At 42.7% G+C, this 25,528-nt stretch overlaps 2 protein-coding genes across 2 annotated transcripts in view; both read right to left on the minus strand.

The window, feature by feature from the left end:
• The window catches only part of LOC310794427 (protein NLRC3-like), a gene marked incomplete at both ends in the record, with an annotated part of 65,769 nt that extends 52,823 nt beyond the window's left edge, over positions 1-12,946 (minus strand). The window contains 2 exons of the mRNA XM_083656428.1: positions 11,572-12,813; positions 12,942-12,946. Of these exons, the coding sequence (XP_083512554.1) occupies positions 11,572-12,813; positions 12,942-12,946 (1,247 nt within the window). The remainder of the gene's footprint in view (positions 1-11,571; positions 12,814-12,941) is intronic.
• Positions 1-25,528, minus strand: part of LOC310794528 (NLR family CARD domain-containing protein 3-like) — a gene marked incomplete at its 5' end in the record, with an annotated part of 389,910 nt that overhangs the window by 67,220 nt on the left and 297,162 nt on the right. The window lies entirely within an intron of this gene.

Consider the following 25,528-nt stretch of genomic DNA (forward strand, 5'->3'; position numbering starts at 1 on the left):
CATGGTATAAGCGGGTTAATGCACTTCAAGGTGTCCATTATCAGAAATTATTGGACTTCGCGGCTTCGCCTCGGACGGTTTACGCCTCCATGTCGTCCAATAATTTCTGATAATGGACACCTCATCGTGCATTAACCCTTACATAATCAGAGTGAGAATGCAAACCCAATATCCAGTGTATTGGAGGTACTGTAGAGCAAAAGGTAGAAATTCAGTTTCTTCAATTCAGTTCAGTTCTCAAATGTGTTCAGAGTAAACCCTCTTCCCAAACAAATCAATAAAGGATCTCTCTTCAAAAGAAAATTAACCTACTTATCCTGTGTGCACAAAGCCGACCTGTTTGGTTACATTTATATCATATAAATTAAGTAGGCTATATAAGTGCCTGGGTGGCAAGCAGACTGCAATACTTGACAATTTAGCTGGAGCTCAGTCAAACTTTATTTAACAGAAGGGATGAGGAACCGCTGCGTGGGTCCTTAGTAAAATCACTGAAACAGGTGCTCTTTGGTGAGGGTGGAGAGAAGCATGAGAAAAAGTTCAAGTTGGATCCTTGTAAAAGTCAAAAAATGGAGTAGAGTACAGGAAAAACTTGAAAAATCCAAGGCCACTCTGTTTCAGGTAGAAAAGTTAAAAAGCCTTTATTGTGGCATGGCTAAATCTTACACAATTAAACAGACCAACGTGTTTCAGCTACAGAGAGCCTTCATCAGGGTAGAGGCCCAACACTGAAATGCATGGCATTTCATGGCAATAGAAGTCATCCTCAAATCTGCCAGAGGAGGGGATAGACTCAAACATCTCCTCCAAAGAGAAGCTTTTTGGATTGTAACGCTAAAAGCAACCACCTTCCCTGGTTTGAATGATGATATTGATTTCTCTCCATTTCTCTGAGTCAGACATTTTTTTTGTTATTGAGATATTTTGCTCAGTTAACACATTCACTGCCAGCCGTTTTTTTTTACTGTAGGTAGGTTCTGCCAGAGGGTTTTTTTGAGGATTCTGGCTAATCTTTCAAGACCCGAGGATTCTTTTCTGCTAAGATTTTGTGAACACACAATATCTCAAAATAACTAATAGAATGTGTGCTTTCTCTGTCTAAAAGAGTTAGTTTGTAGAGTTAGTAGTTATGTAAGCATTAGCAGTTGAATACAGCATGGTTTCAGCGTCTGAAAAATTATTCAGAGATAAACGGCTTTTTGTGAAATTCGATAGAACAGTCACTTTAACCATTCATTTTTGGCATCAGTAAGACGTCAGACATCTAAACAATAGTTTTGAACAGTAATTTCCTCCATAACAGCAGGAAACCCCCCTCTGCTTCCAACTCCTCCCTCCGTGTGTGTCTTCTTGGCTGCAGCGGCCGTGTCACAAGCTCGTTTCTGTTGCTGCTGTAACCTCGCGTCACCAGTCTCACTGCTTTGCTGCTGCTGTGCCTGTCTGCGCGGCCGCTCTTTGAGGAAGTCTGGATGGACTCGCTCGTTTCTTGGAGTTTTGGTTGAGAGCTTTGATGAAGCTTTTGCGATTCTGGTCATATTTATGCTGCGTGTTTCAAAGTGTGTTCCACCCGTAATCTATTATGCAAATTTGCAATCCCGCACCGCCAGCAATCAGCGCGAAAACGAAAGCGTTTTCGCCAATCCATTTTCATGAGAATGGCTTCCTCACACTGCTTTTTGCTTGCCTTCCTCTAGTCTGGGAGAGCACTGTCGCCACTTAGTGGGTCGGTGGAATGGGTTGTAAACGTTCGGTGGCTCCAATAATTATATAAGAGATGTAAAAGGGTTAGATGCACATCCCACGGTCAAAAAAAAAAAATTCATTTTTTTGACGGAGTAATACGTCATTGGCAGTGAACCGTTGGATTTTTTTTGACAGAGTAATACGTCATTGGCAGTGAACGTGTTAAATGTATTTGGTTCCTCATCCTGTAGCTTCCTGGGAGGTCTCTATGGCCTCAAATGTGTATAGGCTGCACAATTGTTGCTGGTACTGTATTTAGTTCCTCCTGTCAGGTTGGAGTGTTATTCCTCCAATTCCCTTGCCCTGAGCCTGACCCGGGGGATATGTGAAGTGTACCCTTTCAGACATGAGGCATGTTGCTTTCATACATGTGGAGCATGTAAAGTAGGGTGTAAAGTAGAGAGGGGGCGGGGGTGGGGGGAATTTGGACATGACCACACAATGGGGAGTTGTGAAAACTGACCACACAGCTGTACTTCACTGTCTGAGCATAGCCTTAAAGCAGCTACGAGCAAGGTTTTCGATTGTTATTAAACAGTCTAATTTTAAAGGGATACACCACTTTTTTGGAAATTTAGCTCATTTGCCACCCCCCCCCCCCCCCCCCACATAACCAAGATACACCATGCCTTACCGGCACTGTCCGCTCAGTTCACAGTGAGCTACAGTCGTGAAGTTAGTAATTATCGCCATAGAATGGAGGCTAATGGTACAGCTGTTAAAAATCTGCCAAAACACACATCTCACGGCGCCAAAATACATGTTGTGCTTCGGGTACTCGCCACACGACGAAATGTTAATCCAAAATGCACATAATAAGTCTTTTTGGAAGGAAAAGGGGTCGGCGGCCAACTCGCTCTCAATTCTTTTATTTTGAACTGTATTGACATCAGACATGTAAATATTATTCGTTATGACACAAATGACAAAAAAAATAAATATATATATATATATATATATATATGAAGTGCTTTTTTTACATTCAACAATACAGTTTACTCAGTGTGAGTGAGTGTGCAGACAGACACACAGACAGACAGACAGACAGACAGACAGACAGACAGACAGACACACACACACACACACACACACACGCGATCCCCCTTTTATCTTCGTTACGTTGTTTCCGGGTCTGAGTACTGCTGGCGTCTGCTGCTGTGACTGCCGCTTCTGCCCGCGTCCTTACTTTTCGTTATTGTTAGCTGTTCGTGTGTTTATTTTGTTTTGTTCTGGTCCACCCGTCCTCGTCCATGTCTCCCTGTCCTATCCTCCCTGCTGTTTGATCGTTCCCGTTTTCCCCTCGGCTATTCAACACGTCCTCACCACCCTCTGGATTACCCGTCAAACTGATCGATCATTTCCTCATTCCTCCGCTGATCAACACATCTCTGGATTACTTTCTCCCGTTGGATTTATCATTCCCTCTCACTGCCTGGACTCCTTCTGCTTCGCCCCTCCATGACCGACCCGCTGCGTGTGACTCTGTCTCGTCTCTTTCGGGCTGGCACACAGGAACGGGGTCCAGGGACCAGGATCGATCATGTTGGTCACGGGTTTGACTACAGCGAACAACTGATCCATGTCCGCTGCCCTGCAGCAAGGCGACCAGCTTGTGCAGCGCGCCGAGGGGCGTTTCAATGGCGTTTCTCCTCTCTGCACAAGGAAGCGTTTCTCCGTTTTCTGTTCTTTCCTCCTGCTCAATTTCAAAACAACAGCTGCGGTAGTGGTTTGTTCACGTGTTGTCGGCTTGTCTTTGAGGCCAGGGACCTGATACCATGTCACAGGCTGGGGAAGTCTTTGAACTACGCGCTGCACTAATAAAAACAAAAACACGTCAAACACGTCTTTGGCGTGGAGGCACATTCCTGATAAGACGTTAAAGACGTCTTTGGCCATGAATGAGTTAATATCGATGCCTCACATCTTACCTCTAATAGTAGACGAGACCAACGCAGAGTAGTCTCGCTTGAACACCGATTGAATCGGCCAGTGTTGTCTTGACGATTAGTCTGTCTGCGGCCGGGGCAGATCAGGGAGTGAAATGAAACGGTTTGCGGCAGCCACTTCGGCCATAACCACAAAATAACAAAATAACTTCCAAACAAACTGTTAGAATATAACGAGAGATGTTCGCGAGAGTAGCAAGCCCCTGGATGTAGCGAGCATGGCGTTCTCTTTGTTTATGGTATGTTGCTAGGCAGAGCGAAACGGTTGAAGGCAGGCAGCTGCCGTAAAACGTTTAATTTCACTTCCTGGTCTATCCGGCCCGCCGGAAGACAGACACAGACTCTATAATCATCAAGAGAGCAATCTCCGATTCACAAGGCTTTGGTCTCAGCTACTATTATAGGGTAAGATGTGATGCATCAATATTACATTCAGACTGTTTAATAACAATTGAAAATCTTGCTCGTAGCTGCTTTAAGTGAATCGCATTGACATTCAACAAACTATCATGACATGCAAAGTCTGAAAACAAGTTGCTAAAAATAGATAATGGGCGATAACTGCTAACGTTCACGGCATATAATCGTTTGCGCATAACGTTAGTAATTAATTAAACAACCCTACAACTCACGCCCAGATGCATCGATTTCCTCGAGTCTCAAGCGCTAAAAATAAAACAGGTCTTTGCCATGTTCAGTCCTAAAATGCGTCAACCCCACTAGAATTATACAGAATACAGGAAGCTAGACGTTTTTACCTTCAAAATAAAATCAATGTTGTATTGCTTAGTAACAAGAAATCAGAACGGTCGACTCACTACGGGTTAAAATTGTCTTTTTGAAGGGAGCAGATATTCTTCCAGTTTATCTCTGTATCTTTCGGATAACACACACAAAAAAACATTACACGTGCATTTACTTCATTTAATTGCTATTATTGCGAAGGTCATACCCTGAAGTTTCCGTTTATACTGCCTGACTTGACGCTACTTGGAATTTGCGGTTCTACACGTGAATCTTCACAAATGCTGTGTAAACATTAAATCAAAGGCATGAACGCAACCAGATCCAGATACCCTACCTAGCGATGTCCAATACTGGGAAGCAGGACGACCCTCGCGTCCAAAAATGCTAATTAAATGTGTGTGCTGTGCGAAGCTATGCAGAAATGAAATAAGATCAAAGCCATGAGCATTTCAATCCAGCAACATGTAGCCTGTTGGCTGACACACACGGAGCAGGTTCGAGCTTCATTTGGAAAAACTGAAACGGCATGATGTTTTTTTTGCTCGCTCATTCACATACAGTATAATAATAATCTGCCACGTTGGCTTTCTGTCTCCCTCCCTCTCCTCATGCACTCACTGAGCTGACTTCACCGAGCTCTGGAGGGGGAGGGGGGGGGGGGGGGGGGGGGGCGAATCTGTCCCTGATACAAGGGCTCGAGGTTGTCTTACCTCCGGATAGTAGGAGGGTCACGGGAGCTCGCATAGCTCACCAAAATGTGTTCATACATACATACACCGCCATCCGGATGCCCTCTAGATACTGTAACTCCCGAATTCCAAGGCATGTCTGAAAGCGACTTATGGTATCGCCGTTCAGTCACCCAAAATACAAATTCTAACAGCGCCAGAAACACTCACATGTACATGTTGTGACTTGTGTACTCACCACGCGATGAAATATAAACAGTGTTGGGTGTGTTACTGTAATTACTTACTTTTTCAGTAACGAAGTAATATATATATACTGTATATATAATAATAGCAGACTCTCTCTTCCAGCAGACTGCAGACACAGGGCGCATGCGCACGCAGCGACCAGCAGCGAGTAGACGTGTTTGTTTGTACCGTTTTTATCGTTCTTTGTGTTTTAAAGTGTTCTTATTTGATTACCGTTTAAAGTTCCTAAGTGTCTCGTCAACCAACCTTGTGCTGGCTGAATGCCGAGAGTGCAGCAAGTATTCTTAAACATTTTATTCACTATTGACGAGGAGCGCAAGACGGCGGAGAGAAAAGTCTCCATAGAGCAGGAACCCTCTACCCAGAGCCTGAACTCTCTAGCTTCAACTCAAGCCTGCTCTGAGAAGCGAACTGTTCCCTTCGGAACGCAAACCCTGATATCCATTACACAGAAGCCCATACTCGCTCGTTTGGCTCGACCTACTAGCCTTAGCGAAGCCAAGTTAGCCACGGCTAGGCTAACTGCCAAGCTAACCGCGGCTAGGCTAACTGCAGCTAGGCTAACGGGAGCCGGGGCTATCTTCTTCAGAGTGTTCCATCATCAGGAGAATCAAGAACTCTCTGTTTCAGAGCTTGACAACCCTTTCCGGAACTACGTCCCGGACTAAATAAATAACTCAATCATGGATTCCCTTGCCATGTTTCTGATGCTGTTGGTGTTTCATCTAGCTTGGAGTCTGGGACACACGCTACAATCTCCCACCCGCCCCAGCCGCATCCAATACAGCAGAGAGCTCTTACTTCGCTGGAATACACAGGACCCACCAGTGGACCTTATTCTTCCTAACCCAGCTGATCTACTGAGACCCGACTACCAGAACCCTCCTGGAGGACAACAACGTAAGATGAGGAAACGAGGGAGGAGAGGCGGCGTTCGCCTGAAGAAAAGGCAATCCCTGTCTCGCATACCGCTACCATCCATCATCCTCTCCAATGCACAGTCTCTCCGAAACAAATCTGAGGAGCTACAAGCCCTGGTTCGCTACAGTCACGACTTCAGAGACTCGTGTATTTTAGCTTTTACTGAGTCTTGGCTATCCGACCGTGACTCCGATTCGGAACTGGTGATTGAAGGTTTTGGGACACCTATCCGTCTGGATAGAGACGCCACAATTACGGGCAAGTCAACGGGCGGGGGGGTATGTTTATATGTTAATGAACATTGGTGTAATGAAAAATCTATTATTATCCGTGAGAGATTGTGTACCCCTGACATCGAGCTGCTTTCTGTTTCACTACGGCCACCGTACCTCCCTAGGGAGTTTCCCCAGATATTTATTACACTAGTATATATCCACCCTAAGGCTAATGAAAGTAGCGCCTGTGAGCAAATACACCGAGTTATACAGAAGCTCCAATCAATCTCTCCGGACGCACCGAACCTTATCCTCGGTGACATGAATCATTGTTCATTGAAAAAAACATTAAGAGACTTTAACCAATATGTCACATGTCCTACCAGAAGCAACAAGATTCTAGACCAGTGCTATGGTAACGTAAAAAATGCCTACAAATCACTCCCTCTCCCGCCTCTGGGTACATCCGACCATAACTGTGTACACCTCATTCCAGTATACCGTACTGCACTAAAAAGAGGTAAAGTGCAGAGTATCCACATTAAGGACTGGAATGATGAAGATGCCTGCCAGACTCTCCAGGGCCTCCTTGACTCTACAGACTGGGATATGTTTACTGAATCATCTGCTGACATTGATGAACTGACTGATGTCGTTACAAGCTGGATATCATACTGTGAAAGCATTGTTATTCCTGTTAAAAAGGTTAAAATGTATCCCAATTCTAAACCGTGGGTTTCAAAATCCCTCAAAACACTCCTTCAGAGGAAAAACAAAGCCTTTAAAGAGGGGAATACCCTGGAACTGCGTAACCTGCAAAAAGAAATTAAGAGAGAAGTCAGGGCTGGTAAAATGAAGTTTAAGGACAAAATTGAGGCTCAACTCAGACTGAACAACCTGGGTTCAGCCTGGGAAGGCATGAAAACAATCACTGGGCTGACCAAGGGAGGTAGGAATAAGGTGACATTGGCTAACTACAATTCTGATCATCAGTTGGCTCAGAGCCTTAATGACTTTTATGTTAGATTTGATGTCCATGATTTTAGAGAGAAACATTCTGAGATCAGAAACAATCTTCTCTTGTCAGCCCCGCCTCTCATTCCTTCTAAACCTTTCATTGATGAACAGAGTGTCATCAAGTGTTTTAAAAGGTGCAAACCTAGGAAAAGTCCTGGCCCAGACAACATCGGTGGTCGCCTTCTTAGGACTTGTGCGGAGCAATTAGGCCCCATTTTCAATTATATCTTTAATTTGTCTCTGATCCAGCAGAGGGTGCCGTCTCTCTGGAAGCAGTCCACTATTGTCCCTGTTGCCAAGAGCAATAATCCAAAGACGCTTAATGATTTCAGACCCGTTGCTCTGACTTCCCTAATAATGAAGCAATTTGAAAAACTGGTTAAGTCTGAGCTTGTGGTTAAAACCGAGAGCCTGCTGGAAACTTTCCAGTTCGCTTATAGGACTGGAAGGGGCGTCCAAGACGCTACTGCCACCCTACTCAATCTTCTTTACAAACATTTAGAAGGTAGTAAAAACCATGCCAGGCTGCTCTTCATTGATTTCTCATCAGCGTTTAATACCATCCAGCCCCATGTCCTGGTAGATAAACTACTCAGCACGTTTGGTTTGGATCCATGTTTAGTGGGCTGGATCCTTGACTTCCTTACTAACAGATCTCGAAGAGTAAGAGTTAATGGGATTTTATCTAGCATCTTGTCATCCTCTACCGGCTCGCCTCAGGGCTGTGTCTTATCCGCCTTTCTTTACATTCTTTACACCAACGACTGTCGTGGCCTTTTTAACAACAGATTCATCATTAAGTATGCTGACGATTCTGTCATCGTCAGCCTGCTTAAGGATGATGAGGACGGCCACCGGCAGGTTATCGATGATTTCCTGTCCTGTTGTAATGATGCTTTCTTGCAGATCAATGTCTCGAAAACAAAAGAAATCTGCATTGATTACAGACGTTCCCCTCCTACACCTCAGAACAGTAATGGTCAGAATGTGGATCTTGTCACCAGTTATAAATATCTAGGCACGATAATTGACGACAAGCTCAAATTCGACCTTAACTCTGACATGTTGTGTAAAAAAGGTCAGCAACGTCTACACTGCCTGAGGAAACTTGCAAAGTTCCAAATTGATAAGACTCTGATGAAACTGTTTTATAGTGCCTATATCGAGTCAGTAATTTCCTTCTCCATTGCCTGTTGGTATGGTAACCTGTGTATTAAGGATAAGAATTCCCTCTGAAAAATTGTGAAGGTGGCCTCTAAAGTAGCCGGTATCCATCTGGACAGCCTCGACCATGTCTTTAACAGACAAGTACTTAAGAAGGCTTTGTCCATCCGTTCAGACGCAGCCCACCCTCTAAGCTCGGAGTACAGGCTCCTTCCTTCTGGTCGTCGACTGTGTGCCCCACGGGCCACAAAAAATAGGCACAAGTTCTCCTTTGTCCCTGTCTCCATTCGAGCATTGAACGCTGCTGAGGGAAGGCAATGATGTTTTAGTGTTTTATTATCATTTTTTACTTTCAGCCCCTGCCGCTGTTTGTATTGTTTTATTGTTTCTATTGATTTTATGGTTTCTACTGTTTTATTGCTTTTATTGTTTTTAACTATTGATTTATCTTTCATTACTTTGTGCACTTTACTGGCCATTTGTGCACTTTATTCTACTACCTCACTTTACCGGTCGCTGCGTGTCTGTACTTTACTGATCGCTGTGCACTTTACGGATCGCTGTGCACTTTACGGATCGCTGTGCACTTTACCGATCGCTGTGCACTTTACCAATCGCTGGGCACTTTACCGATCGCTGTGCACTTTACCGATCGCTGTGCACTTTAATGCTACCTTGCACATTATCGGTCATTGTGCGCCACAAACAAGGTCCTTGATGTTTTATTTAGCCTTTTATTTATTCTAACTACATGCATGTAACATGTTTAACATGCTACTTGTGTTGTTTCTTGTCAGTGTTCTTATTTGTATGTCTATATGCTGCAACTCAATTTGCCCTTTGAGACACTAATAAACTTGAACTTGAACTTGAACTTAATATAAGGTGTTACAATTTCCAAAACAGTAATTATATTACAGTTACTAATCCAAGAAAGGCTGCATTACTGCGTTAGATCATTGCCCGCCAGAATGCAGTGTTTTCTATGTAAAAAGAGAAGAAAAGAAAAAGTAATCCTCACGATCTCAGGTAGACCTGTCACACAAACACACACACATACGTCAGAGCGTGGTTGTGCACAACACGGGATGCCGGCTACTTCACAGGCAGGAATTATTTCCTGTGCCATACAAAGTCCTTTGTATGGACTTCTGTGGACACACTGGTATTTGTGCCTTATATAGAATGTGTATAAGCACTTTTAAATGGCATTTTAATGGCATTTACTGTTCTTATTTATTAGATGCCTTTTACTGAATTTGCATAAGGACTTTTTTAATATGTGATATATCGCCTTTTATGTTGTTGTTTTTTGTGCGTTTTATTTCTATTTACTATATGTGATTGTATGTCTATTTGGACGGTGGAGTGTGCAATAAAGTTTGATTGATTGTGGGATCAGCCTCTCACTGAACGTGCTCCTGTGTTTGACCAGCATGCCGTGGAGTGGGTGAGAGTCATTGTTCATGATGGAGCATAGCCTGGTCAGCGTTCTCTTCTCTGACACCGGTGTCAGAGAGCTCAGCTCCAGCCCCACAATGTCCCTGGCCTTACGGATCAGTTTGTTGAGTCTGTTGGCGTCCGCTGCCTTCAGCCTGCTGCCCCAGCACACGATAGCATACAGGAAGGCACTGGCCACCACCGACTCATAGAACATCCTCAGCATGGTCCGGCAGACGTTGAAGGACCTCAGCCGTCTCAGGAAGTAGAGACGGCTTTGGCTCCTTCTTGTAGAGTGCTTCAGTGTTCTTAGCCCAGTCCAGTTTATTGTCAATGTACACTCCAAGGTACTTGTAGTCCTCCACGATGTCCACACTGACCCCGTGGATTGAAACAGGGGTCACCGGTGCCGGTGTTATGATCAATTAGGGTCCGGGTCGGGTCCGATTCTATCACTATCTATTCTATCGTTATGTGTAATACCCGAGTAGACCTGTGAAGACCTCTATAAAGGATTGAACATGTTGAATCTGACCAAACATCTCCAAACAATTCCAAACAACGACAGCCAGCAAAGGGGCACCAAACAAACATCTGTGTTTGTGTTTGTTGGAGAAGGTTTGATTGGTGTACCATGGGCTTAAGGGATACTGACCTGAGACTCTCCAGTCTACAGTGTGGACTCTTCAGTCCAGCAGAGAGCAGCTTCACACCTGGATCTTCCAAGTCGTTGTTACTCAGGTCCAGCTCTCGCAGTCTAGAGGACTGGGAGCTGAGAACTGAGGCCAGAGCTTCACAGCTTCTCTTTGACAGCTTACAGCCACTCAACCTGGGGAAGAATTAGCCATGAACAAGAAATTTGAAAATAGTTTTTTCTGTATATTGCATTTCATATTGAAGACATCAAGTTATGCATGCACCTACAGAGATTTATTGGAGGCTTTGACCAGCGGCAGCAGCCCCAGGAGAGCCTCCTCTGAAGCAGAGTATTTCTTCAGGTCAAACACATCAAGCTCTTTTTCTGATGACAGTAAGATGAAGACCAGAGCTGACCACTGAGCAGGGGAGAGTCTGGCTGTGGAGAGACTTCTTGAACTCAGGTGATGTTGGATCTCCTCCACTAGAGAACGGTCATTCAGCTCATTCAGACAGTGGAACAGATTGATGCTTTTCTCTGGAGAGGGATTCACCTTGATCTTCTCCTGGATGTACTGGACCGTTTTCTGATTGGTCTTCAAACTACTTCCTGTCTGTGTCAGCAGGCCTTTTAGGAGAGTCTGATTGGTCTCTAGTGAAAGACCCAGGAGGAAGCGGAGGAACAAATCCAGGTGTCCATTTGGACTCTGTAAGGCCTTGTCCACAGCACTCTGGTAGAGGCGTGTTAGTTTAGATTTGTCTCTTGATAGTGTTGACCAGCAGGATGTTGATTGACCTTCTGACAGGAGATTGACACCAGTGTTGATGAAGGACAGAAAGACATAAACTGCAGCCAGAAACTCCTGAATGCTCAGATGGACAAAGCAGAACACGGTGTCCTCGTTCAGCCCACGCTCCTCTTTAAAGATCTGTGTGAACACTCCTGAGTACACTGAGGCTGCTCTGATATCAATGTCACACTTTCTCAGGTCGGCTTCATAGAAGATTAGGTTGCCTCTCTCTAGCTCCTTAAAAGCCAGTTTTCCCAGAGAGAGAATCATCTTGCTGCTCTCTGTATTCCAGATTGGATCTGTTTCAGCACTCCCATGATACTTGACATCCGCCTGTTTGGACTGAACCAGCAGGAAGTGGATGTACATCTCAGTCAGGGTCTTGGGCATGTCTCTTCTCTCTCTGGTTTTCAACACAAGCTCCAGAACTGTAGCAGTGATCCAACAAAACACTGGTATGTGGCACATGATGTGGAGGGTTCGTGAAGTCTTGATGTGGGAGATGATTCTGCTGGCCTGCTCCTTATCTATGAATCTCTTCCTGAAGTACTCATCCTTCTGTGAGTCAGTGAAGCCTCTCACCTCTGTCACCATGTCAATGCACTCAGGAGGGATCTGCTTGGCTGCTGCCGGGCGCGTGGTCATCCAGAGGCGAGCAGCGGGAAGCAGTTTCCCCTTGATAAGGTTTGTCAGCAGCACGTCCACCGAGGTTGACTCTGTAACATCAGTCACAATCCTGTTGTTCTGGAAGTCCAGAGGAAGTCGACACTCATCCACACCGTCAAAGATGAACACAACTTGGAACTTGTCAAATCTGAAGATTCCTTTGGTCTCAGGAAAGAAGTGATGAAGAAGTTCCACCAAGCTGTACTTTTTCCCTTTCAGCAGATTCAGCTCTCGGAAAGTGAATGGAAATGTGAACTGTATATCCTGGTTGGCTTTGTCTTCAGCCCAGTCCAGAGTGAACTTCTGTGTTAAGACTGTTTTCCCAATGCCAGCCACTCCCTTTGTCATCAATGTTCTGGTTGGTTCATCTCTTCCAGGTAAGGGTTTAAAGATGTCTTCACTTTTGATTATTGTTTCCGGTCTCACTGGTTTCCTGGATGCTGCTTCAATCTGTCTCACCTCATGTTCATCATTGACATCTCCACTCCCTCCCTCTGTGAGGTAATGCTCTGTGTAGGTCTGATTCAGAAGTGTTGGGTTTCCTGCTTTAGCAATCCCCTCAAACAGACACTGGAACTTCTCCTTCAGACTGGATTTGTGATTACGTTGGCACACTCCAGCAAGAGTTTCTGAAAGTACAAATTACATCAATCAGTGGATGTTGCTGTAAATATGAGAAGTGTAAATATTAATATGTGAATGCATACTTTTCCTAACCCCATAGCATCTATTCTGCTCATCACTGGTGGACAAACAGGTCCGGACTGTGTGTGCTACCCAATGTGAAATGCATGCTGTGTTCAGCATTATACACCCATATGAATAAATCAATGATTTTAGCTGATGATTCATGAGGATTGTGAATATTATTTTGCAATCTGGAATTGAATCAATCTTTCTTGAGAAATGTCTATATTTAACTAATCATATATCTCCCATTTTCCCACCACTTCCTCCCTCCATCATGTTAAAGCTGTTAAAGCCTCTTACTGCTCTGCAGAGAGTCAGCCAGCTCCTCCTGCTTCATTCTCCTCAGGAAGAGCAGTGTGATGTTTAGAAAAGCCTCCTCCTCCTCCCTTGGACTCTCTAAGCATTCTGGGTAATCTGGACTGAGAACCAGCTGGACTCTCTTCAGCTCCTTCTTCACAAAAGTGACAATGTTCTCCTCAAGCAGCTGCAACAGAATAACATTTGAATTAAACATTCTGAAAAATAATAATACTGTAATAACATCAGATCCACTGGTCTAAAGAGTGCAGCTTGAAGACCTCATCAACCAACAATCTTTATTTTACCAGGCAAGAAGTTAGTTAAGAACAAATTCTTATCTACAATAATGACCAGGAAGCAGGCAAAAGACCTCCTGATGGAACAGGGTTTGGGGAGAAATAGTCTCAACGCCAGACCCATGAGAGTTGTTACGCTGATACACTACGTTACTGCATGCTGCAGATCTCTCTCTGGGTCTGGGACACTCCCCTCAGCCAGCTGGGGACAGAAGTGAACCGTTCACTTGGCCAGTGATTGGCCAGTGGTGGATTCAGTCTCCACCACTGAGTAACGACTTTGCAATCTGCGATCAGATGACACGGGAGTAGTGTCCTCTAGAGAGAGAGTGGCGTCAGCGGAGGAACAAAATGTGAGACTCAGTAGCCAATGAACAGCCAGGAATGGGTCTCGCGCTACTTTTGCATGCTAAAATAAAGCTGATAATGTACAATTTGATTCAAGGGGGGGAAAAGCCTTTCAGAGTACAACACAAACTGTCTATTTTGCTGCAACTCGGCAGTGCTGCTTAATCCAGGACCTTAATTCCTGGAACCCTTGAGACTAAAAAACTGGTCCATTGGAGTGAATGGAGATGTCGGGACTCTTCTATCTACATGGCTCTGCACGGGAGGCGCAGCCCATTTTTCGAACTGCTCTCTCATTGGTCCTATGACCTGTCACTCATTCAATTTCAACCCGCCTAGACCCGCCCTCAAACCCCAGCAGTGGCTGTGAAGTGGCACAGACTAATTTGTGTAGTATGCGGAGCGCAGCGATTCAACGTAATATTTGAGTCTTGGGAGAGACTAGAGGAGAAACAACAACAACAACAACAGACTGTTATAAGACCAGAGGCCTGTACTACAAAGCAAGATTAGTGGTTTAGCGAGGTAACTTCAGGTTTAAACCTGGTTTAGCCGTACTACAAAGCAAGTTAACTTCTTACCGACATATATTTCCATAGCAACTTATGCTTCACACTTAACCTGGTCCGCAGCAGGTTAAGTTGCAAGGATAAGATTAGACCTTAGATACACCTGCACACAGGCAATCCCATATTAAGATGATTAATATCTAGGCTACTCCTGCATTTTTCAGCTGCAACTGTGTTGCTTTTGGCCTGTATGATGTGATTGAACTTCATATTTCCAGCATCATTATATGAAATATGGAGATATGCGACTCTGCTGACAATAGCCTATAGCCTATATGTGACCACGAAATAGGCTATTTTTTATAAATGAAATCTATGCCCGCACGTACCGTGTCAATTCAGTTCAGCAAAAATTCATTTTTTTATTTTATTATCATTCTTTTTTTTATTGATTAGCCTATAGGAATTATTCAGTCAGTGTGACTAAACACATCATGAGATCATTATTATTCATTGAGCCTAAATGGTCTATACATACGGATTTTGCACTGAGATAGATTACACATTGCTTCCACAAAAGACTGTAGATAGAGAGCTGTAGATAGCCTACAAAACCACTCTTCAAAGAAATTACTGGTGTGGATAAAAGTGGTCCCTTTAGACCAGTGGTTCTCAAATGGGGGTCCGCGGACCCCCAGGGGTCCGTGGCACTTTGCCAGGGGGTCCGCGAAAAGTTTTCAGGTAAAAAAAAAAAAAAAAAAAAATTAATATAAATAAAAGAAAATGCTACATGTTACTTATTCCTTCTCAAACTACTTCCTACATGGTGCTAGTCTATCAAAATATCTTGGTTGTCATTGATTGTGTTGCATAGTGGTTTTCTGTAGGCCTACTGTTGACAAATTGTGATATTGTAAGTCGCTTTGGACAAAACAAAAGCGTCTGCTAAATTATGTAATGTAAATGTAATGTAATAAAAAAAAATATATATATATATTTTTTTGCAAAATCTTCATAGTTCAACGAAAATAGTTCATGCTTTAAACCTAAAATGGTTCATGGATTACATTCTAATAACAAACCTATCAAATTAAAAGTCAAGCACGTTACCGTGGCAACAATTAAGCTTAGCCCAAAATCACAAATCAGAATGAGGGGGTCCCCGGTATATTTTATATCTTGTAAGGGGTCCTTGGCTAAAAAACATTTGAGAACCTCTGCTTTAGACAGTCATTCGGGAACAGACTAATAATATCCAACGCAGATTTTTATTTGCGGATTCATTCAATGAAATGAAATGAAATCTGGCGCTTTGGTGGCGAAATCAAGCAAGCTGAATAACTTATGCATTTAGACAATCTGCAATTTTTTGCCAGCCCTCCTTTCGCCGCTTATTATGTGCAACAGTGTTGCCCTTTGTTTTTATTAGATGTTTAAAAACCTCATATTTCGTGAATATGAGCGTTTGCTCCTCAAGCGAGAAATATGCGGCTCTGCTGCTGCTGCTGCCAGTCAGACGCAGCCGATGACGTGTTTGGCGTCTCCATGTTGTGATTGGTCAGACGTCGGAGAGAACGCCCTTTTTATGTGCACGAGCTCAAGGCTCGATTAGAAAAACGTGGTTCCACTAAACTAGTGGCAAACGAGGTTCGTAGTACAAGTTAACTACAATCGAGCTGATCTGGTTTAGACAAACCAGATCAAGGGACAGATCCTGGATCTTCTTATCCAACATTCGTAGTACAGGCCGCAGAGTAGTTGTTTTGTAATTCAGTAGCTGCAGTAAAATGTGTTGTACTTTACACACCATAAATATGGAGTCTAGGTCTGTTTGAAGCTCCTGGACAGACTGACCACTGGGAACCTCTGACCTCTCCTGGTGGACTCTGGAGAACACATGAAGTATTAGGTCATATAATGTCACACACACACACACACACACACACACACACACACACAGTGAAATCCACTGTAAATTAGGGATGCACGATAGGCTATGGATTTTTTTCAGCCGTTAGGTTAACCGATAAATATCTGCTTCTCCTGGCTGATAACGGATACAATAACCGATAATTATTTCACATCTTTGTATTTAAAGAAATAAGTTCTTAACCTGTATTTTATGGACACCTGGGGTGACAAAAGACAGATGTGTTGAGCAAAGATGGATGATTTAAAAGACTATTCCATAGCTCTGACCTAACCAAATCTAACTGACATCACTACTGTGAACACAAAACAAAGAGCACTTCTGATATAATATATATGATTGTTTTAGTAAAGTATCACTCAATTAAACAATACAAAAAATTAAGGCTTTTATTGAACTGAACTGCTTAGTCTGCAGATAAAACACAATGACAAAAGGCAGCCTAGTAATTTAGACTTTTATTGTCATGTTACTGATCTGTTTGAATTTTGCATTGGGGCCAGTTCTATTGAAGTGAATGGGGAAGACATGGAAAGATGAAAGATGAAAGAAAAGACACTATGTGACGTTGACAGATTTTTTTAATGTAATGTGTGTGTTTGTTTTCCTTATTATTGGTCTCCAAACAGATGATGGCTCTGTCCATTTCTGCATATAGCTCAACTCAAAAGTCCCTATTTGGTTTATAGTGGGACTCCTGGTTAGCTTAATAATGTTAGTGGATTGGATTTTGGAGTTCATACTCCCAGAGCTGGAGTAAACCATATAGAATCATCTTTACCCGAAATGAAACGTCCAGGGATTGTGTGTTTTAAGTGCTTTGAATACGGGGATGTTTTGCAAAATAATGGCATTTTAAACATGCGATACAAAGATGCGATTAATCGCGATTAACTATAGTTAATCGCAAGATTAATCGCGATTAAGAAAATTAATCGTTTGACAGCCGTAGTTGTTATCATCTGAAACTGTGGAACAGCCACACTGCTGGCAGCCATGTTTGGCTCTAGTGCGCCTGGCACCAGGTGCAGCTGTGACGTCACGAGCTCATGCAAAATGGCCATATTGGATGATAATGTATTGGTCCGTTAAATATGGTGCATTCCTACTGTAAATGCTGCTATGATTATTGGATGTGATGTTTTGAGAGAAGAAACTAAATCAACAGAGTATCATGACTTCTTTCCTCTGTTCAGTAGAATCAAATAAACTCATCTGTTTTCAGTTCTTACCTTTGCTCAGTAGACTGCTGTCCATCTTTGAAACTAGGAGGATGATTCATAGAAAAGTCACTCTTCATGGACACACAGCTGGGTACAGGGGAGTCTGCTCTCTTCTGCTGGATCCTGCTAAGGATTGATCAAACAGGGTGGTGGCAGTGAACATGTTAGAGAAGCAGGGTTTTGACCAGTAGGTTGCCGGTTTGAATCCCAGTAACAACTTTGAAAGTCAGAGTGAATATGTAACTCTTTCTCCACCCTGTGAAACTACCAACAATTAGACCTTGAGCAAAGATCTCAACCCCCAGACTGTTTTGGTAGCTGCTCAGTCACCAACAGCAGAAGGCTGTTGTTGTACTGAGTAGCTCTGGTATGAATATATGTAACTATGGATGTGAAGCAGAGCAATGCTGCAAAAGAAAATATGTTAAGCAAAACCCTTCTGGAATCTGGATAGTTAATTGTAATAAAAGAAGAAACTAAATCAACAGAGTATCATGACTTCTTTCCTCTGTTCAGTAGAATCAAATACACTCATCTGTTTTCAGTTCTTACCTTTGCTCAGTAGACTGCTGTCCATCTTTGAACACAGGAGGATGATCCATAGAAAAGTCACTCTTCATGGACACACAGCTGGGTACAGGGGAGTCTGCTCTCTTCTGCTGGATCCTGCTAAGGATTGATCAAACAGGGTGGTGGGAGTAAACATGTTAGATAAGCAGGGTTTTGACCAGTAGGTTGCTAGTTTGAATCCCAGTACCAACTTTCAAAGTCAGAGTGAATGATTCTTTCTCCACCCTGTGCAACTACCACCACTCGACCTTGAGCAAAGATCTCAACCCCCAGACGGATCTGGTAGCTGCTCAGTGACCACCAGGGGGCTAGCTCAGCGTTTGACCAAGGGGCAAGCCCACCACCTTTCCCCTGAAGATGCGGAAGTCTTTGTTTAAGCTGTAATTCCTCGAATGGCCACTTGAGGCAGGACTCAGAAGTCCTGTCGTTCCTGTTAAAATGCCCCAACAGTGATTAAACATCTTTACAGCCTGGACCGAGACAGGGTTTTGGTCTATATAGCTAATTTCACCTTTTCATAACAACTGTAGGGGGGTAAATTTTTGCCGTTTACATTTAATAAAGGTTTAAAGTTATGCATAATTAAGGGCGTGGCCCGGTTGAGTGACAGGCGGCCATACTGCCACTTAACACTTAACCATAAAGCACAGAGTGCTTTATGGTTAGTTGTTGTCTGAGCTCTGGTCGTGTTTGTGGTGTTGCAGTCTTTTTGTCCATTTGATCCTGCAGCTGTAGCCTTGTCTCCTGCATACAAAACCATTGTCTGACACATTTTAATCTCATCTGTTTTGGAGTCTGGTCCGTCTGGTTATGCCAGCGAGCTAATCCAGCTCACGAAGCAGAGACGCAGACCGCACTGACCGGCTGCACTCCTGTGTTAGTTAGCGATAATAACAATACGACGTCCAGTCGGATATTTTCAAAATAAAACAATTCTGCACAAGTATAAAGCACACAGAAACTACAGTATAAAGACAAAGCTGTTGTGAAATGTCTATTTTATCCTCTTTTTTTATTTTCTTATGTCATCCTCATCATCATTTTATGTGAAGCACTTTGAACTGCATCTGTGTATGAAATGTGCTATACAAATAAACTTGACTTGACTTGACTATGTCTGTTCAGTAGAATCAAATAATAAACTTGTCTGTTTTCAGTTCTTACCTTTGCTCAGTAGGCTGCTGTCCATCTTTGATATCAGGAGGATGACCCATAGACCAGTCACTCTTCATGGACACACAGCTGGGTACAGGGGAGTCTGCTCTCTTCTGCTGGATCCTGCTAAGGATTGATAAAACAGGGTGGTGGCAGTGAACATGTTAGAGAAGCAGGGTTTTGACCAGTAGGTTGCTGGTTTGAATCCCAGTAACAACTTTGAAAGTCAGGGTGAATATGTAACTCTTTCTCCACCCTGTGAAACTACCAACAACTAGACCTTGAGCAAAGATCTCAACCCCCAGACTGTTTTGGTAGCTGCTCAGTCACCAACAGCAGAAGGCTGTTGTTATACTGAGCAGCTCTGGTATGAATATGTAACTATGGATGTGAGGCAGAGCAATGCTGCAAAAGAAAATATGTTCAGCAAAACCCTTCTGGAATCTGGATAGTTAATTGTAATAAAAGAAGAAACTAAATCAACAGAGTATCATGACTTCTTTCCTCTGTTCAGTAGAATCAAATAAACTCATCTGTTTTCAGTTCTTACCTTTGCTCAGTAGACTGCTGTCCATCTTTGAACACAGGAGGATGATCCATAGAAAAGTCACTCTTCATGGACACACAGCTGGGTACAGGGGAGTCTGCTCTCTCCTGCTGGACTGGCCTTCAACACAACAGAGACAGACAGAGCTTTGACTCTGGATAATGAAGGGTTAATGATGTCACTGCTGAGCTGTAATGATGTCACTGCTGTCACTGCTGAGCTGTAATGATGTCACTGCTGAGCTGTAATGATGTCACTGCTGAGCTGTAATGATGTCACTGCTGAGCTATAATGATGTCACTGTTGAGATGTAATGATCTGTAATGATGTCACTGCTAAGCTGTAATGATGTCACTGCTGAGCTGTAATGATGTCACTGCTGAGTTGTAATGATGTCACTGCTAAGCTGTAATGATGTCACTGCTGTGCTGTAATGATGTCACTGCTGAGCTGTAATGATGTCACTGCTGTGCTGTAATGATGTCACTGCTAAGCTGTAATGATGTCAGTGCTGAGCTGTAATGATGTCACTGCTGAGCTGTAATGATGTCACTGCTGAGCTGTAATGATGTCAGTGCTGAGCTGTAATGATGTCACTGCTGAGCTGTAATGATGTCACTGCTGAGCTGTAATGATGTCACTGCTAAGCTGTAATGATGTCACTGCTAAGCTGTAATGATGTCACTGCTGAGCTGTAATGATGTCACTGCTGAGCTGTGAGATAGAGAACAGTTATCTCATCTTACCTCTTAGCTTTGGTCCGGCTGTCATGTTCCTCAGACAGAGAGAGCCCCTCCTCTCTCTCCTCACACTGACTCATAGTGGAGCCAACAACACCTTCACACAAACACACCAACATGCTGTTAGCTGCACTCAGTCATTACTACAAGCTTTTATTACAGGATACATTTACAAAAACATACACAGCTAACTTCAGCTAGCTAATTTCATTGGGAATTCAACATATTGCTATAATCAGAGCGAAATATAAACAATATAAACACATAAACTCAAATTAGGTCAAAAAACACTTTGATGATGTCAACTCGGACAAACTGGAGATCTGAAATGATACCCGAATTTCTGACATGTAATTCCGACCTCGATAAGCGTTCAAATCATTTTTTACAGGTCAGAGCTAATTTTTCCAGTGTTCCAAGTTGTCTTGAATGCGGTATTAGACTCGGGGGATTGGCAGCCATCTTGGATTTGAGGTCAAATCTGACTTCCCTCCACATCTGAAAATAAACCTTATGGTAGGATATTCACTCACTATGTGAGAAATGTCATGCTTTTCTCAAAAAGTGCACAACTGTTATGAGCACATTTGAACATTAGACCCATGGGATCAGCGGCCATCTTGGATTTGAGGTCAAATCTGACTTCCCTTCCCTCTACATCTGAAAATAAGCATTATGGTATTCAATAACTATGTGAGAAATGTCATGCTTCTCTAAAAACAAAACAGTGCAAAATTATTGTGGTTATCCACTGTACTATTTTTATTTACCTTCAACTACCAACCAACTCTTTTTTGTGGCAATTTCATCTCCATATTTGCAACAGTAAAATGTTTAGCCGAACATCGATTGCATCTCAGCCTGTCCTGAAGGAGGGTCCCCAGTTGGGGTCTATGTTTGGCCTCTAAGCTGCATCGGCCCTCACAAGGTTCCTCCTCTCCTTTAAGGTGAGGCAATCCAGGGGCTATACATTCACAGGTGGAAAGGTTAGGCTGCAGATTAGCCGTGATCGTATAGTGTTCAGGCTAAGATTAGACTAGATTAGAGTAGGTCAGGACAGGGCAGACTAGGCGGTAGATTAGTTAAATTTCTTCTGTGCTAGTTAGTTCTGGTTAAGGTGAGACTAGTCAGAATGTCTACCTACAGCTGACTGATTGAGTAGCAGCTGTGCCAAAGGGCGATAATCCAGTACTATCGTTTGTCGTCTATTCAGTGGCATCATAACGCCAGGTAATTATAATATATGATAATACGATAGTTGGAGTACCAAATTTTAATTTTGCTTAATATATGACCCATATTGTGATATACATTATGTTTCTAAACTGACCTCTGTGACTATTCGTGATACTGATTTCAACCATATCGCCCAGCCCCAGACAGTATACCCTGTCTATAATATACCCTGTCTATTCTGCTCTCTCACAGCTGTATTTATCTATGTGTTTGCCAGTGTAGGAATTTAGCCAGGGGCCACACACACACACACACACACACACACACACACACACACACACACACACACACACACACACACACACACACACACAGGGCAAAAATGCCCCCAAGAAATCTCAGATTAATTCCCCTAAAAAACATGATCATGAGGCAAAAATTGCCCCCAATATCTTGATAATTGTATTTTCATTCAATAGATTTAAATCCCATCTGTATCAGACACTCAGCACCTGCAAGCTGGATGCCAGAAGACAACGATGAAGAACACACACAAACAGCGCTGTTGTTCACACTACACTTTAGCAACTTTATGCATTAATTACTATTTTTAAAGTGCCCCCAAAATGTTGTTAAAGCCCCCAATTTTTAGACCGTGAGGGCAAAAGTTGCCCCCAATATATTTCTTTAGAGAGTGAGAAGACAGACGCTGCTTATTCTCCTCTGTCAGTTCTGGGTGTGTTCATGTGATATGAGGGTGTGGCCTCATAACTTCGTGTCTAGTCTAGTCTGACATCATAATGGTCTACCTGAAAGAGTACTACTGTCTGTCCACTAGATGGAGACATTAACCACATCATCTACAGTGAAGTAAACTGCAGAGCAGCACACATGGAATGCATGGAGCAGTAATTTAGATGTTATATCATTATATTATATACTATATAATTCAGTGTTTCCCATACATAAAGGAATTTGTGGCGGGCCGCCACAATAATATTTTGACCGCCACAATAAGATGTTGACCCAACACCCAACATTTTTTTTTTTAAAGTGCACCTGAACGTAACATGCAAGATATCAGCTGAATAAGTGTCCAATAAATGTTCATGTCATTCTGGCCAATACTTCTGTTATAGCATTTCAGTCTGGAATATGGAATATCTTTCAATAATCTATGATTTAGCTGCTAAATTGTCAAATACCGCCATCTGCTCGCTACCCAGGCACTTATGTATGTACTTAACCTAACTAACTTAACCTAACTAACTATCCGGTGTGCACAACACTGTCAGTCTAAACTCTGGCTGACACCCCAAAAACCTACAATCCGCTACAGAAAAATGTATATTGTTTGTTTATTAACTGGCCCCTCGCCTTCTATCATTTCATGAAAGTGGCAAAGCAAGTTGAGTATCCCTGACCTATAGGGAGAAATTTAGTTTGTCATTGTAAACCCACAGCACAGTAATGATGACATGTTCTTCATAGATCTAGCCTTTTCATTTTGCTCTTAAGCTTTCTCAAAGTACACCAAATTCATGCATTTTACTTTAAAATGTTTAAAAAAATCTCGCGGGGGGGGCAGGCCCCCACACCCCCCTAGGGGGTCTGCGGTCCCCCACCACAAATTCTCTAAATCCTGTGGGAAACACTGTAATTCAATGACGAGTGCGAGACTAGACCCTTTTCACGTGGGCCATTTTGTGTGAAAAAGGCAGAATAAACACAGGTGCAAGCAAAACACTAATGAGGGTTTCCAAATTCCAATCAAAAGTTTGAAAGTGTTTTGCTTGGACCTGTTTACCCTGCCTTTTCGACACAAAATGGGCCCTGTGAGAAGGGTCTATGAGAGTGCATCTAAAATCTGTCTGACGTCACAGTCTGCAATATCAAAATGGTTTCTGACTGAAGAGCGACATGTGACAAGAAGTTATTCCATTTTACAAGAGATGATATAGCCTCAACGCATTGAGGCTAACTGACAGCAAACTCACAGGAGTCCATCAACAGTCACTTCAGACTGAGCTTGAACCACAATCAACTAGTTTCCTTTGGAAATTTTGTAGCCTTTTGGGGGAATTTGAGCGCGCGCCCATTGTTCTAATTGTGTTCACTGTAATGCTATGATCAGATGTGAGTTTCTTATACATCCACACTGGAAAAACTTTTTTTTTCCTTTTTTTCTCAAGAGTAGGATTTATTCTAAAACCAACATTTGTTGTCTATCTTTTAGAGAGAGAGACAGAGAGAGAGAGAGAGAAGACAGACTGCTTATTCTCCTCTGTCAGTTCTAGGTGTGTTCATTTGATATGACGGTGCGCGCGCGGCGGCCTCATAACTTCAGGGTAAACAAGTCTAGTTTTGAATCTAGAGTTTTTTTTACACGGAGAAAACTCTTTTTAGTCTAAATAAGCAAAAAGGCTAACAGTTTTAACAGTGTTAACAGTCTCATTAAACAGTCAAGTTAGAGTAAAAGTGTCAGTAAAGTACTGTTACAGCTTACCTACCTTTACCTGGAGAAAAATCTGCGCCACACCGAACAAGGAAATGATTAACTCGGAGAGAGAGAGAGAGAGAGAGAGAGAGAGAGAGAGAGAGAGAGAGAGAGAGAGAGAGAGAGAGAGAGAGAGAGAGAGAGAGAGAGAGAGAGAGAGAGAGAGAGAGAGAGAGAGAGAGAGAGAGAGAGAGAGAGAGAGAGAGAGAGAGAGCAGGATTGAGCCGGATTTTTTGCTCCAGCAGGAATTGCACTTCCGGTTTAGTGATTTTGCCTTCAAAGTTTTTTTTACCATAAAAATTGAAGTAGAAATTGAACTACCGGTATGTCCAACATAATGAACATGAGAACACTAAGATGAACCTCTAGTTGTGTTATTTCTTGAATCAGCGTGACGTCACTTGCCACCCAGAAATGCGGAACCCCACGGCAGTCAATAGTATGAGTTGTGCGGTAACACTTCATAATACTGTAACACAAAAAATGGGTAGTTACTGAGGAACGAGTAAGGAACGAACCATTAGTTCATGAATAGTTAATGATTAGTTAATGAGTAGTTGATAGGTAGTTCCTTAATGGTAGTTACTTAAGAACTGACCATTAGTTACCATGTTAACGAACCAGTAAGTAATGATTACTTCCCTATTTTTTTTTTTTTTTATATGTTTTCATTCACTAGTTCATTAATAGTTAATGGGTAGTTCCTTAAAGATCCTTAATGGTAGTTACTTAAGAACTGACCATTAGTTCCCATGGTAGTTACTAAAGAACTGACCATTAGTTACCATGTTAACGAACCAGTAAGTAATGATTACTTCCCTAAAATTTTTTTTTTTTAATATTTCACTAGTTCATGAACAGGTAGTTCCTTAAGAACTGACTATTAGTTACCATGTTCGTGAGCATGACTCCACCAAATACTTACCAGTTGTTCATGAGTACTCATCGTTACTTCATGATTACCTTACCATTACTTACCATGTTAGTGCATCATTACTTCCTGCTTACTTTACCATTAGTTCCCATGTTTGTGCCCCCTCAAGTGAAGCAGTACATCTTACTGAGTAGTTACTAAGGAATACACCATTACTTCCTGCTTACTTTACCATTACTTAACATGTTTGTGCCCCCTCAAGTAAAGCAGTACATCTTCCTGAGTTGTTACTAAGGGATACACCATTACTTCCTGCTTACTTTACCATTAGTTCCCATGTTTGTGCCCCCTCAAGTGAAGCAGTACATCTTACTGAGTAGTTACTAAGGAATACACCATTACTTCCTGCTTACTTTACCATTACTTAACATGTTTGTGCCCCCTCAAGT

The sequence above is a fragment of the Poromitra crassiceps genome (assembly GCF_964638095.1).
Source record: "Poromitra crassiceps genome assembly, chromosome: 20".
NCBI lineage: Eukaryota > Metazoa > Chordata > Actinopteri > Beryciformes > Melamphaidae > Poromitra > Poromitra crassiceps.